General features: G+C 42.0%; 1 protein-coding gene and 1 long non-coding RNA gene across 7 annotated transcripts in view; one reads left to right on the top strand and one right to left on the bottom strand.

Annotated features, from left to right (window-relative positions):
- Positions 1-15291, top strand: part of LOC131878281 (serine/threonine-protein kinase tricornered-like) — a 40739-nt gene that overhangs the window by 16737 nt on the left and 8711 nt on the right. The window contains exon 1 of one of the 4 annotated variants that reach the window (XM_059224209.1): positions 7895-8470. The exons of 2 other annotated variants lie outside the window; for them this stretch is intronic. In XM_059224209.1, coding sequence (XP_059080192.1) covers positions 8233-8470 — 238 coding nt within the window. In that variant the 5' untranslated portion in view covers positions 7895-8232. Of the gene's footprint in view, positions 1-7894; positions 8471-10032; positions 10061-15291 lie in introns of those variants that run through there. One more of the 4 variants, XM_059224212.1, reaches the window with a different exon arrangement.
- The window catches only part of LOC131878291 (uncharacterized), a 29435-nt gene continuing 16690 nt past the window's right edge, over positions 2547-15291 (bottom strand). For 2 of the 3 annotated variants that reach the window (XR_009372999.1, XR_009372997.1), the window contains 2 exons: positions 7199-7601; positions 2547-3105 (listed from right to left, as the gene is read on the bottom strand). This is a non-coding gene — a long non-coding RNA (uncharacterized LOC131878291). Of the gene's footprint in view, positions 3106-3237; positions 6219-7198; positions 7602-15291 lie in introns of those variants that run through there. The other variant, XR_009372998.1, reaches the window with a different exon arrangement.

The raw sequence follows: 15291 nt of genomic DNA, 5'->3' as shown, positions 1-15291 counted from the left end.
TTTGAGCAGGATGTTTCTCCTCAAACGAAACAGCTGACTTTGGAACAGAGAAAGAGCGGGAAATTTGACTCGTTGGAATGAAAACGTTGGAAAGTACTTTAGTAGAGGAGAAAGCTCATACGTTGAAAAAGCTCATGTGTTTTGGTGTTTTGAAATGTTACTAAGTGTTTCTTGATCGTAATTTAGGGTCCAACGTTCCACCAAGATTACTTTGAGCTCCTTTTTGGAATAATTTTAAAGAATAGCCATGGGGAAAAGGGATGGCGACAAAGCTGTCGAGCCTTCTTGTTAAGGAAATTCGATAATCTTGACCATTATCATGGTTGAATGGGCCGTGGAAAAACCTTCCGCCAATAAATAGACCGCCAGCCCTGTACAAGAAGCTTGTCGTGATGAAATCTTTTTCATTCGGATATTCGGATGAAGGCAAAAAGATCGAAAGATCGAGAGTGGCTGGATATCCAGATCCTCTTTGGATGTTGTTGCGACATTCGTTGCATGTCATCTTGATGGAATTGGATTAGCGACAGCGACTGCAGGGACTTTTCATTTGTCTGATGAGCCTTCCTTGTGCTACTCATTCTACTTCACTGATAGAGCAAATACTGTATACTAGCCTAACGAACAAATCCAATTAGTGATACACACTGCACATACATTCATACACAGACGCACAGATAAAAGTAGCGAATAGTAACGCCGTCTCAAATGAAACATACGAAATTGACTTATTCACCCCTTCTTCGGGTTTGAACAAACTTTGCAAAAGCCTTATATGATTTTTTTTTCCTTCATTGACTTTTACTTGATTTAAAAGGGTGGCATGTTTTGACCCCTAAAAGGTTTGGCGCCATGACTTCCGAATGACACATGTTATGAATTTGTTGGCCGCCGTCGAGCAGCTCTAAAGGAGGCCTTTCTTTGCCAATGAAAACTGGACCGAGTTGTTGGGTTGACCAAAATTTGCCATTGCCCAATTGTAATCTCTCCCCAGACGAGCCAGTGGATCGAGCGGGACACTCTTACTTCTCACACTTGAGGGCTCCCCTTTCCAAACTTTGTCAAGAGTCGGGCGAGGAACTTTTGTGACATAAGTTTCCCCTTGGATTTTTTACCCTGGCCTTTTGGTTCGACCATCAGGACGCTGCTCTAGGTCTGCGCTGTTCTTTTTTCGAAATGGATCCAAACCATTGTGTAGCTTTCATCCATCACTCAAGAGAAAAGCGCTGAAAATCACTTCTCTCTTTTTGTAGAAAGAACTGAAAGATGGTCGCATCCCTAAATTCTATTGATTTTAGGCATCTTTGTTGTTGCAGAATGGCGCTTGCAGGCCTAAAACTGAATCTACGAGAACCCATTGATTACGATTGGACCGGATCTGATAACCTCGTACACAATCAACTCAATGTACTGAAAAAAGGCTGTCCAAGATAAACGAAATTGAACCCGTTTTCAAGGAAAGACGACGGCAAATATTTTCCTCCATAAAATCTCTCGAAGAGATCCTCTCTCCGACAAATCTATTTTTGTTCCCCGAGGAAGAGGAAGCCTTGAAGCCTTTCAAGCGCAACTTGAGCCATTAGACAAATTGATTAGAATGGCCTTCATAAGTGTTTCATACATGGAACAAGGCCTTTGTGTCCCTGACATTCTTTTACTGTAACTGTAGAAATAGATGAAACTAGACTGGGGAAAGGTTCTCTTTCATACTCCAATATAATATAGGAAGCCATCCCCTCCCCTTTACCTTTCCGAGCAAAGGCCACTTAGATGACTTGAAGCTTCTAGGAATCTTGGCAAAATGTTTTAGACCTACCCACCATTAACCATGAAGAGCCATTTGCCAATGTCTGGCAAGGCTCAAGGCCAAATCCTGAGTTGACCATCGTGTATTCGAAACCTCGGGTCAATAAGAGGATCATGTTACTGAAGAAACCCAAATCGCCCAAGAAATCCTTGAGAATGGGGTCTGGGTATTTTCATCAAAACCTTAGTAAGAGCCTTGTCGGCTTTTTCTGAACTAAGGCCAAACTTTTTTCATTAAAATCCCAGTCATTCTGTTTTAAGCCTCTGGTTCGCTGATTGCGACTGACCTTGTTTACTAGTTTACTAGGGAGAGAGACGAAAAGCTCATCAGCTGATTGCCTGGAAGTTTTGCCAAAAGAGAGTTTCTCGTGTCCATCCAAGGACGCCTTTCTTTCATTTCCTTGATGATTGGTTCCTCTTAACTTGCCGAGGTACTTCTTTTGGCTCAAAGATTGAAGTGTTCCTCTGAGAGCTGTAAATTGGTGCAATTAATTAGAGCTCCAGATTGTGGCAAATGTCGCAGGTGGGGAAAGCGAAGATAAGGCCCTTTTCGCCATCAATCATGACGTCAAGAGCCACAAATTCATCCTTGAAGGCTTCTGGAAAGTTTCTGAATTAATCCGTTTTGAATAACAAACCCAGATCCCCGACTAACCAACCAACCATACACCTCAAGTCTGCTGCGGCTAGAGCGTCTCTACTTGGTTCTTTCCAACCAAAAGTGAACATAAACCACTTCATTCATCTCAGTTTTGACATATATGGTTCTCAAATGCACACAGAGAATTTATAAAACGGGCCTTTACAAAAAGGATACTTATGAGAACATGATGTAAAGAAATCTGAAGTCAGATGCGTGCATGTTGTGATTTCCTTCTGTTTTGGCAACCCTGGCCATATTGTAGTGTGTGTTGTTGGTGTCAATTTGATCCATTGTATGAACACCGATGAAAGAATGCAAAAAGTTATTCAATTGATAGGTTTCCAAATCCAAGCTTGGCTTCCCTCGTGATTGTGGTGGATTACATAGGCCGCTGGCAATGGCGTTTTGAAACCTCGATCGTTAATCTAGAATGTAGAGCAATAAAAATCTGGTAGTCCTTCGTCCGTACCTGAGTTCCATTCATTGTATGAAAGTGAAGAAACCAAGGGAGAGGAGGCTTTCGGTGATATAAATTTGAAAAATGGTATTTCTGACGTGGTAGAAATATCCAGACCGTCTCTCTTCCTTTCTTCTTCAAGTCCAAGGTCATTTAGAGCACTTTGTGGTTGCTAGGAGTGGCTACAGTCTGGGAAACTCTGGAGGGAAAACAAACAGATCAATAAGTGATATTTATCCTTAACAATCTGTGTTATGACACTTGTAGTTAAGTGCTTCATTAACTTTTCATGCTAATCTTTGATAAGATTGACAAGACAATTCTCTCGTACCGAGCTAAGACCTCCTTGATCAAATAGCCACAGAATTGACACTAAAGACTTTATACGAATAGTTGCCAAGCTTGTCTTCATCTAGTTCAACAAGCCTCCAGAGCTCTCGCTTGTCCACACTTCAGGGAAGATCTAGGCCATGAAAGAAACCTCTATCAATTATTAAAAACCCCAGACGTCTCGTTCGAAATCGACCCTCAAAAGCAATATAATACCTCAACTTGAAGAGCAACTCTCCAGAGGCCAAAGTGCTCTAACTGAACTGTTCTAGGTGCCGTCCGTCGTGAAAATCCCTGGATTTGCCCTTGGCCCAAGAGGCATCTTCTCTTCCGCCATCTGAACTTTATGCGAGATTCAGGGTCACCACAAAATGGAGCATGTACAGTTCCACAAGGGGCAGATCTCATTCTTTAAGCGTGCTTATTTCCGTTGATGCAAGACGCCATGAAATTAATTCCAGATTCCCGTGAGGAGTGAGTGAGTGCTTCATCTCAGGAGTCCAGACAACACTCTGATACAAAAACACCAAGGACAATAACGTCTCACGGTGGGATTTAGCGGTTTTAGATTAATTTCACGCTCCCAGGAGGCTTTCTTAAAAGTCTATTTTTTCCATAGTTAAGACATTAAGCATTTAAAAAAAAAAATTTTAATGGAGTGTGTTGGGTAACGGGTTGAAAATATTTAGGTCCCGTTAAGACAGTCTGAAAGTAAGATCTTTTTTAGATTACATAAAACCGTTCTGTCATACGAAATTATGTGAAATTCTATTGCCGAAATATTTTCATATGGGAGTTGAAATGCCTCATTGTTGATCTTGCTTCTCTTAAAAGTCTCACAAATGGGAAAACAAGCATCGGAAGTCCTGGGATCGCAAATTAATCTGAAACCGCGCCAAACCTCACCGTGGTCTCTTTAGCTGCATACACAAAGCCCAGCAGATGGGCTAAATGTCTTTCTTTCCCTTGGATTTGGGATTTAACGGCTCGCAAGCAAAGGCCAAAAGTAGGCGAGTCAAACGAGACATCGGACACTCGAGGCTGGATTTCTTTTGTTCCTGCCAACTTGAACGCGGCAGGAACATTTTTCCTCTCAAGCAGTAAAACGAGTCCCTGAGATTGGAATGCCAACTTGAACCGGGCCCTGAGAGGCAAAGTGCATTTTTCCCAACATAAAACCCCAGATATGGCTACATTGACCTTGAAACGAAACAAATATGAACGAACCATGAGCTCAAAGTTGTTAATGTTTTATTTTCAGGTAAGGCTTTCAGCGCGCACCCACAATTAAACACTGGCAAACCGGTGTCTGCCAATTGGCCGTCTGTTCCCATCCAAGACTAGAGCGTATGTCATGAGTTTTAAAACGTCTATGAATTAGACAGTGTGTCTTTAAAGATTGAGCAATGAGGGTTAATGTTCAGGTCTTGAATTCACGATTTTGGCGTTGTGAATATCAGCAGTAGAGATAATATTACAAATTGCCATTTGTACAACCCAGAGTGAGAGCGCAAGCTCATACTCTATTCTTACGAATCTTGTTAGCTTTGGTGTAGTTTGTCAAACACCAATTCATATAGGTCACGCCCCAATAAACAAAGGACATCTGTTACTCAACTTAACGCCCAGGCAATTGAATATGTACCGTATCAAGACTGTCCTTCTTAAAAGCACATAAGGAATGAAAAGTTGCGAAAGTAAAGAAACGTATAACAAGTACACCCTAGGTTATCGTATTCTGTGAAGTGGCATCAGTGTTTGTTGGGTCTTTTAAGCCCATGACGTAACCACAACATTTGCACTTGTAATTGAGCTTTCGGCTATGTACATTTGCACAGAGCACTGCAGGTGTCCAACCACATTAGGGGTAAAGAGACACTCACTCAGGACTGAATGTGGAATGCGACCCGGGTTTTGGTTCACATTTCACAGTTTGTCCACCGAAAGAAAAAACCGTACGTACGTACTTACAGACTACAGAGTGTTTACATTCAAACCCAATCAAGTGTTTTCCATTGTACTCGATCTCCTGACTTGACATCATCATGGGCTGATCTTGGATTCCCATTAGATGAACATGGACTTTGATCCGGTCTAGGACAGCCATTTCCATATTATGGATATTACTCATCCTCCAATTACGTAGATATGCACTGTACATACAGTTGAGTACAGAAAGCATAAAAGAGAAAGAGAGAGAGAGAGAGAGAGAGCTTTGGGAGACAGAAACGAGTCCCCATATTTGTTTGCTTGAGCATGATTCATTCGGGCCTCGCTCCATTGTCATTGCTTCTGTTACGTGCTGAGCCCCCATGGGACGACATGGAATATGGTTGGCTTTATTGCCACTTATACACAGTGGAAAAATGCATGGAAACTCGGTTTCTCGGCGGTGGACTTTACACACCCAAAGAAAAATGGGAGGGAAAACTTGTTAACTTTCTTGGGTACGACTTGGCTGAATTAGAATAATGTTAATATGCTTCTGTAACACCGGAAAGTTGATGGACGATGCCCTTTAAAATGTGCTTCAAGGGTGTGCAACGCACTCGTACTTGGCAGCCTTACGCTGTCCAGCTGAATTGAAAAAGGAGTGACGTTTTGATGATCGCTCATTCCGAGCTTCTCTTAATTTTGGGCTAGTGTCTTTCTGCATTTATCTCCTAATTCTAGCCCAGGCTATTGAGCACAGGTTGCTGCATGGGTGAAATTAAATTAAGCACATGAAAAAGAAGGACAACAAATATGGATTGGGTTAATGCGAAGTCGATAATTTAGGAAAGTCAAAGCCAACTAGGGATACTAAGTATCCAATGAAGATACTTTTTAATGCTTTTGAAATAATGCGATATTGAACCATACTCTTGGCAAGTAAATTGCATCAGGAACGTACTCATAAATTATACCACAATTTTAGAATGACACTCTAAAGGATTTTTTCCCGAACTACGTAAGTACATTAATCCGTATAATGAGGACTGATATGCATAAACAATAGTAGACCATATGTATTAGTCGTGGATTTCATTTACAACTTTCGGTGCTTGATGCCACGTGTTCCATGATAGATCCGTACATCATATTATAGTCTAACTGAAAGTACGTAGGAAAACAATGTGCCTATTGTTCTATAAACATAAGGGTTTTGCCACGTCAACCTCCTGTATATATTATCCTACAAAATGTCCAAGGAGGACACGAGATTACTTCAACAGCGGCCAAAGAAATGATTACCCCCGCAATGTTGCTCCTGGGGTGAATTTTGGAGCGTGGACGTGTTCATTTATTACGAATTGGTTTCCTCACTACTCTAGCATGAGCGAGTGAACGCCTGCCAATTGTTTCGCGGCAAAAGAGGAACACATTGAAGGATGTCCGTGGATGGCAGCTGATTAATGATCCACCGTGGCCACATGGCGCTCGACTTCATTAGGAATATGGAGGTGATGACGATAATTGAGGCCTGGCACTTTGTTCCCAGAATTAATTAGTATCACCACACTCCATCCGTTCCCCGTGAGGCTTCATTTGCTATTTCTCTGATCCTCTATTTTATGATCAGAGATCTTGAATACTTTGAAACCAGTCTCCTGGATTGAACTTCAGAGACATATTCTCGAGCTCATGTGAGTGTGTCTGAATGGCGTGAGCAAAACGGGCAAATGCTCATGAGGAGTGATGATCATCCAGCCAAAACTAGTTCTTTTCACGCATTGACACAGTCTGTACCTCAATTCGATTTCAGGGGGAAGAGATATCAGACATGTCAAATCCATGCCAATGGTGACGATGGAGTGAGAGAGGGTAAAAAAAAGTGACTCCATTCAGGTTCTTAAAGACTCTCTGAGTCTATCAGCAACCCATTTTTCCACTCAATAAAGTTATGGGAGCACTAAGGAACTCGTTATGCAAGTTGGATGGACCGCAAATATGTCTGGAACAGACCTGAGCAGGGTTCCTACCTTGGTCAAGTACTCTCCCGAAGACCGTGCGGGGATTGTTTTTTTTCCTTTCCCATTGATCCAATCGATGGTTACGAAACTTTAATGAAAGTAAGGCCATCTATCTGCGACGGCAGATCTGTGCGTCGCGTTGTTCCATGACGGAGATGAGGGCCTAAGGTCAGGGATATTCCTCGAAAGTTGTTCAGTCTCCAGGCTAGGGAAATAGGCACGTTTTCGCTTCACCTTCTTTCCTTCCTTCTCTTTCTCTCGCTGGGTCTCCTCTTTCGCTGTCTTCGCTTGCTCCCAGGATTGGCGAACGTGGACCTGAAACGAAGGCTGATGTTGCCACCGGGAGACAAGAGAGCGGTCTCTCTTGTCGGCCCTCCGAGCTTTATGAAGAGGCTCAGCTGAGCCTTGCAGCCTTCAAAACAAAGATGGTAATTAGAAGAGCTAGTGCTCAAAATCTAGCTTTGCTCATCTTTAGCCAAACCAATTGCTTCTTCGACTTGGCTATAAGCTCGAGCAAGAAATAATGACAACAATGGAACCTAAGGCATAGGCAAGGCCGGTCCCTTGTAAGCATTCTAACAAACTCTTTGAGCAAGATCGCCTAGAGAGCAAGACGAAAAGCGAGTGTAGTCGGTGTACTACCAGTTCAGAACAAGAGACATTGCAGGAGAGAGAGAGAGAGAGAGAGATAGAGAGAGAGAGAGAGAAAAGGCGTGAGAGAGAGGGGGGAAACTCGGTAACGTTCGTTCTTTCCTCAGTCGTTGACTTGATAGCGGACCAAACACAATCCAATTCGCGGTTACGTCACCTCGTCTTTTGGAAAGCCTGGCTGTCCGCAGACAGTCACAATCTACTTGTTTTTTGGCTTTGGACAGTTTCGTAAGAGTTTCGGAGGCTGGTGAAGAGTAGTGTCCTGGCAGACCAGACCCCATGGAGTGGTCGTGAATAACCATGGGCTGAATGATAGGTGCCATCATTCCTAGGTGGTCGTGCGTGGAACAGTGATTTTTTCAGGGTGCGGGTGTCGTCACGAGTTCGAGCCTATGAAAAGCCCTCATTTAAGTATGACCACTCACTTGTCCAACTGGGGCAAGATGAGCTTCCATCGGAAGAGCAAACAACAGCCCAGCCCTTCCAGGTCGCCCAAGACCCAGGTTAAATTAACCGGGGCTCGAACCACCCAATCCGGAGGGGGGAACCTCGTGAAACCACCGGGCGGGCCCGTGAAGGTCACCAACAACAATCATGCCTCCATGGCAGCTGATTTTGGCGATAACTCAGGTATGAACGGAAAAAAAGTAGCAGAGAGCAACCATTGCCAACCAATTATGCACCATTAGTGGCAAAAGAACTCGCGACCTAGAGCGAACGGACTTCTCGACTATAACGCAGTTTAGAGCAAAAATTTCCGACTTACATTTAGAGCATGCAGGGTGACCTAATGAAGAGCTAGGAACAGGAAGTGAGATAGCTGAGCAACATATATCTTCTATCGGGAGTCAAAGGAGATCATTTCGATTGCTCATGGATATGCATTGGATAAAATAAACACCGCTTGAAAATGAGCATCCAAGTTGTTTGTTTTATCCCTCCCTGGTGCCAGGATCAATGAACATATTTAGACTCCAATGAATCCACATTTAGCTCATCATGTGACAGGCTCTGACCTCAGTGTGTCATGTGAAAAGCATTCACAGCTTTTTCATTAGTATCCGGCAGTCAGGGCCTAGGGCCTACGTTCTTGAGAAAGATAATTCCTTTCTTTCAGGCCTCGGTCAAACTTGTTTATTCCAATCATAGACGAAGTATCAAGAACTTGAAAGATGAGTGAAACATGTTTGAAGAATACGCTCTGGTGTACATATCCAGGCCAGAGCTGATAAATTGGATTATATTGGGCGGTTCGGGTTTGTAAGACCTTTCCAACCCACAAGTCCTACATACGAAATGATATTTAATTGCCTCAACGTGACGTAGGAAGGTGTTCATGTTAATCGGTAGGAGGTGGGAAAGAAGCTGAAGCCAGTACTCGTATGTTGCTCACATGGTGGCTTCATTGTTGGAAAAAGGACAACTTACCTACTCATTGCGCACTTGTGACGAGCATTGTGTATTAATGTTTCATTTCTTTGTCATTTGATTCCCGCAAAAAAAAACCGGCAAATGTGACTTCCTTGCACACAAAAATATCAAACGATCATTTTAGATTCCTGAGGACACACTAGTTCTACAATCATCGTTTTCAAATGGATTGGAACATGAACAGGCTGAAATGGGAACGGCCTTGTACTTGAAACAAAGCGGGTCCTGACAAACCTGTCTAATAACTCATCAGTGAGGAGTGGCCTTGGCATAGTGGTGCACTTGAACACAACATGAGGGCTTATCCAGAAACACCTTGATCCAATTGGATAGTTATGAGACCATGAGTACAATGGCTTGTGGTGGCTCTGAGCGCGAGAAAAAAAGGGCCAATGTGGCTATCTGAATATTGATTATTGGAGAACCAATCTCATTCTCCTTAGCCTCTGCATGATTACCATGATATTGACCTTGATTCTGATGAGCTAGGGTGAAGTTGTCCTACCCATCGATGAATATAGTATTAGCTGATGACTATCCATGGCGGGAAGCATCGGAATAGTCAGGCATGCTGCATCTTTTGTTTTTTGGTATTTGGCACCCTGACAATGTTTCTCAAGCACGGCTAAATTTTCGAATCTGTGATAGATCACCCTACTTCAGATTAAGATGATCTCTCAACAGTTGTTGACACTTCTTAGCCCCTTGGAACTGGAAATTGAGGCTTGGTGGAACAAGCAAACGTCATCAGTTATTAATTCAGCGGCCAAACTCTGATGGAGAGGGCCTGTGAGTACGAAAGTTCCATAAATGTTTAATAAGTGCCAAGTCTCCCAATGCTTTTGACAAGTAGCTCCTCATGTTCCACATTTTCAGTCACGCAGGCTGGAGAATTCACTTCAAGAGAATTCTACATACTGTATACACACATGCACATTACACAACCTTATGCAGCCTTTATGCCAAGTCTCATGAAAATATTTTTTCGCTAGATTGGCGAAAAAAAATGAGAAAGCTGGGATCACAGTTCCGAACGTGTTATTCCCGAGTTGGTCACTATCATGTGACATTTTGGGCAGGAAAGCAAAGTCAATGAGAACGCGAGGATCATGGCACCCAAAACTTGACTTCACTTGCGCTATCCATCCAAGGACAAAAAGTACCTTCGTCATTTAAAGCGGCCTTCATGAATGTCAGAGATGTCGTGGTCAAGGTCAGAAACGACCGAAAAACGATCTGATAGCTAAGCCGACTCGCTTTTGACATGAAATATTGTGCTAGTAATTCATGAAAGACTGCCTCTTGAGATGATTTATGGAACAATCTTCTAATCCATCTCCAAGTTTTACCTGCATTGAACTTTGCCAGTGTGGAAATGCTAAGGTAAAAGCAGACCAATATGACATGTTCAGCTCCCACAGTTCAATCAAATATATTTTTGGCACCATATCAATGGTTTCAGTTTCCATCTTCCGTCTCTCGTGTAAAAAACGAGCCCACGTCTCTGAATGGACAACCAAACCAACCAACCAACCAATTTAGTAATGCCGTGCAAAGCGGCTTAACCACATATAAACGCTACATAAACATCCATTCCACGAGGCCATAACCACGCCTCATTCATTCTCCGAACAGAACCACGAGATAGACCAACATAGCTCAACCATTTGGAGTAGATCCATGGTTCCAGGGATCATCCCGCTACCATGGAACAGCTTCTTATCGACTTTTTGTGGAAGGGAATCCGGTCGGAAAAAGAGACTTTAGGTTCAAGTTGTCCATCTCGATGAAATTTGATCCTTAAGAGATGAGGACAGAAGACAAAGTATGACGGGATTAATGATGGACCAAAAAAAAGGTCGGAAATGAATAAGAGCAAATTTTTCCTTCGACAGGCTTTTTAAAATACCTACCAACTACTAAAGGACCAAAATATTATGTTATTTAACCATTTTAAGAAGAGGGCTTAAGTTTAAAATTGCCAGCCTGAAATTTAGGTTTTTGACGAGAATTCATGCCAAGGATAGAAACAAAAACGTCAATACATTCATTGCCCCGAGCTATCATCATTTCAATGGGCTTTGGCTTGCAACCGTGAATGAAGGAAAATAAATAGCCTTTTTGCAAATGTTTCTCGAAATTGCATTGACCTTATCAAGGCTGTACTCGTCGGGCGCCGAACCTTCTTCCAAATCTTAATCAAAGGTTGATGAGGTTTCATCTGGGAGATGTACTGCGATAAAAACAAGATTGCATTTCTTCTTGATGAAAAAGAATTTGATATCGGGTAACCTAATCTGGGAGGGTTATTGTTTGTGAGCCGCCGGAGAAAGAAGGTATGGTATAGTGGCATGACTTGATTCCTCGGAGTTGATTTCTCTATCTAGTCGTGTGATGGAATCGAAATTCCCCCAGGAAATTGGAGTGTCTTCACTCGAGTTCCTCCGTTGTCAGAATCGAGGATTGGATTGTTACCATGGAGCTCCGGTTGGCTCTTTTCTGACGTAGTGTACACTGTACTATACGTCGATTATTGACAGTGGAGGAGGAATTCCTGGTCATGTGGTGAAGGATCTTCGTGACTCTGATGTGGTCCACATTCCAAGCATCCAATCAAGGAGCTATCGGAAAGATTGACGAAACAGATCACAGAGGTTTTCTAAGAAGCCGTCTGGCTTTCTTCCTTGATATACTTGAAACAGACCTCTGCCCTCAAAAGCAGAAACGATTCCCGAGGAAATATTTACCTATTTGGCCCAATTCAACATCCCGGGGACAATTTGTCTTTTAAGACTAACAATTCCGAAAACATTGCCTTTTTAGAGAGCTGTATATAAAGAGTTGCGATGAGTATTTCATTTCAATTATTGCTTATTTTTTCTCGTGGTGAAATTTTTATCAATTCGTGAAAGAGGCTAAGAAAAAGTTAGCCTAAATATACCAACTAATCTTACTTGCTTAACCTCTTAAACAAAAACTCGGCGCGGTCATTGTGAAGCCTGTCCCTGTATATTAGGCTAGCTATTCTAATAGGAATCTCAAAAAGCTCTAACAAGCTTTATAAATCTTTGTCAAACTGAGCTGAGCAATGTTCCTTTTCAACGTTGCATTTCCTTTTTCTAGACCTCTAACCTCGACAGAGAAAAAACGCAATAAAATAAACTGAGACAGTCGCAGTCGGTTCTTAGCTCTCTTTCCTGTAGCAATTTCGGTGAGACGTGTGTTCCAAGAATTTCCAATTATCTATCCTCGTGAATGGCGTGCCTCTGTTTATGAATGTGTGGAAACATGGACCTTTAAATTCCATGCCCAAGACATCATCTGACTTCAAGAAGGGAAACACTTCATTTTGAAATTGAATTCATTTACATTTGAGGTCTCGACTCATGCGCCATAATCTGCAACATCTCAAACTCAAAGTATCTCTTGAAGGAACTGACGGAATTGCTCCAAGTTTTTCATTGTTCCCAAATGATTTGGCCTTTCACGGTAATGAAGTACACGTATAGGTTTGTCCTTCGTGTTCGGATATTCTTTTCGGCCCAACTAGTCGAAACGTTTGTGAAGGTTAGTTGGGTTAGAGAACAAAGCGATACTGCTTTTATAAACTTGTTCCAAATGCAATTGGAACAAACTTAGAAGCTAGAGTTGCAACTTGGCAAGCACCCTTTTGTTTATTTATTCACTGCTTTTATTTCTTTTCTTTGAGTTTCTCTTTGTTCCAATTTGGGTCTTGGAACACACCCTCGTCCAAGAAGACGTTGATCAGGGGGGAGTGTTGCATTCTCAGCTCCATTTCCATCCTCGATACGAGGAACATGCACTTGAAAGGAAATATGGAACATGTTCCTTCCCCTTATCCTTTGACTACGTACAAACGAGAAAGTGAACCAATATCGACAAAAGTCTTTGTCGTTGTTGACACAAAAGCATCCAATTTTCCGGGCATTTGCTGGCATGAATTATGGCTGTTCCACTGACGCCAGTTTTAAATCTCTTCGTTGGAACAAATTGGATGGAACAAAATGGAGATGAGATTGGGAAATCTATCTCGGTCACACGCTCTCGGGGAGACGACTTGGGAGCGAATGCGCTTCACTCCACTTATTAGAGAATGTGGCACTGGCATCCAAAGGCTGAAGATTGAAGGCTGAAGGCTGTAATAGCTCCTCGTAAACAAGTCTGTCTCGCTCGTTGGGACACTTTTTCTGACCCACAAAAAATGGACCCGCCATTAAGATGGGAAGGCCACACATCAGTCGCACGTATTTAGCTCGCTGAGAAACGCTTTCAAATCCTCCTTCATTCCTTTGGAGGTCGAACAAGCACAGATTCGTGCTAATTTGAGGAACTAATGTACACTATTTAACCTTCGGTGTTCATAGATTTTGACATGGAACTGACGTATATAAAATGACTATCATAAGTTTTTTTTAGCTGATAATCCAAATGAAAATGTGCAATAAGTCGTTATGTATTATTGATAAGGCCGTCTCCGACCTTAGACTACCCTACACAAGCTCCTTCACTTGTTTTGCGTAATATACGGTATTGTTTTCTTTTGGTACGGATGGCATTACCCTTCATATCAATCAAGAATTCACAATGTGTATAAATGACACTCTGAATATTTAGGTCACTCTTACATCTGATTACATTAAGCACGAGAATATGATTTGGAACAAGATAGAGAAACATCTTGTTGAAAACAAGCTAACTGATTAGAACGCACTTCAAATGAGGCGGAACATCTAGAAAGTTATCCAGGTTAGTGTACGTATCTAATCTCCCCAGTGCTTTTTCTTCAGTCATGGTCCATAAAGTTCCTTGAAAGGTGTAGTAGTATGTTGCCATCCACAAATCTCTCAGCGATCCAATTGAACACGGAAAGTTCCCCCAGATTAGGGTCACAATCCCCCGTGTTCCTGAGTTTCATCGGGCTATGGACAATAAGAAGCCCCACAAAGACAGGGCTTCCGATACTATTCTCCACTGTCGACCCTTTAAGGAAGTCACTGACATCAAGCTGAATTATGAACCAATACGGAACAAGGTCATTCTCATGCTTGATCATTAAGTACCCATCTCCTCTATGCATTGACTCCATAGAGTGTCATGAAATCAAATATGTTTCGATACAGTGTTGGGCATCGTTTCGGGTACGCAATTTCGATTGCAAATCAAATTTGTCTTGAAATTTTGAAAACTGTCTCAGCAGAAGTTTTGAGAAGAAATATCAGATTTCAAAGCCAATGACTGGCTATGAATGCGTTCTTAAACTGTGAAATGAAGGCCTTTTCAGAATTCAATGGTCCTAGTTATTGGCAATGAAATGGAAGCAATATATTTTTAAGGCAGTAACTATTTGATGGCGTCACAGCACTTTTTAAAAGATCTATTCTAGTTCTGGGCTTCATCATTCCTCGTCCAGAGAACAAGATAGTTTCAGGGCATGTTCCCTTTTAAGAGCAGCATTATTATTTATGAAACATTTTTGAACGTGACTTTTTGATCAGATAATTAAAAAGCCTTGAATAGTTCACTGTAGCTGTTTCATTTCCTTCAAGTCATTGTAATGGATTTGCCCCAATGACCTTCTACAACATTGCAATGAAGTCATCATACTTTCACACTTATGTTCACGTCAACGATGTTGATAGGGTATTTGGAGATCATCATGATTCAATATGTTTAGAAATAACGAAGCATTCCATCGACTGGGACATTTTTATTTTATTATTGACACATAAAGCGTTTATCCCGGTATGCCCCAAGAGTATTGTCTTTTGCATACATCTGGGATGGACGAGGTTTCTGGCATTTTTTTCTTGCCTTCAAAATCAATCCGCCGAACGATCAATGCAACAAGGCCAGTTTTCAGTTGAGGTTGTGGAAATTTTGAAGTTCCAGTAACACCGCATGTTTTGCAACCTATTCATGTGGTCTCTAGATTTCCTAGCTCTATGGTCATATCGATAGCTCAATTTGCATCCGCTAATGCATTCTTGTCGGATCATTTG

The sequence above is a fragment of the Tigriopus californicus genome, chromosome 3, assembly GCF_007210705.1.
Source record: "Tigriopus californicus strain San Diego chromosome 3, Tcal_SD_v2.1, whole genome shotgun sequence".
Lineage (NCBI taxonomy): Eukaryota > Metazoa > Arthropoda > Copepoda > Harpacticoida > Harpacticidae > Tigriopus > Tigriopus californicus.
The sequence above is the reverse complement of the archived record's forward strand: the minus strand, read 5'-3'. Positions and strand labels throughout refer to the sequence as shown.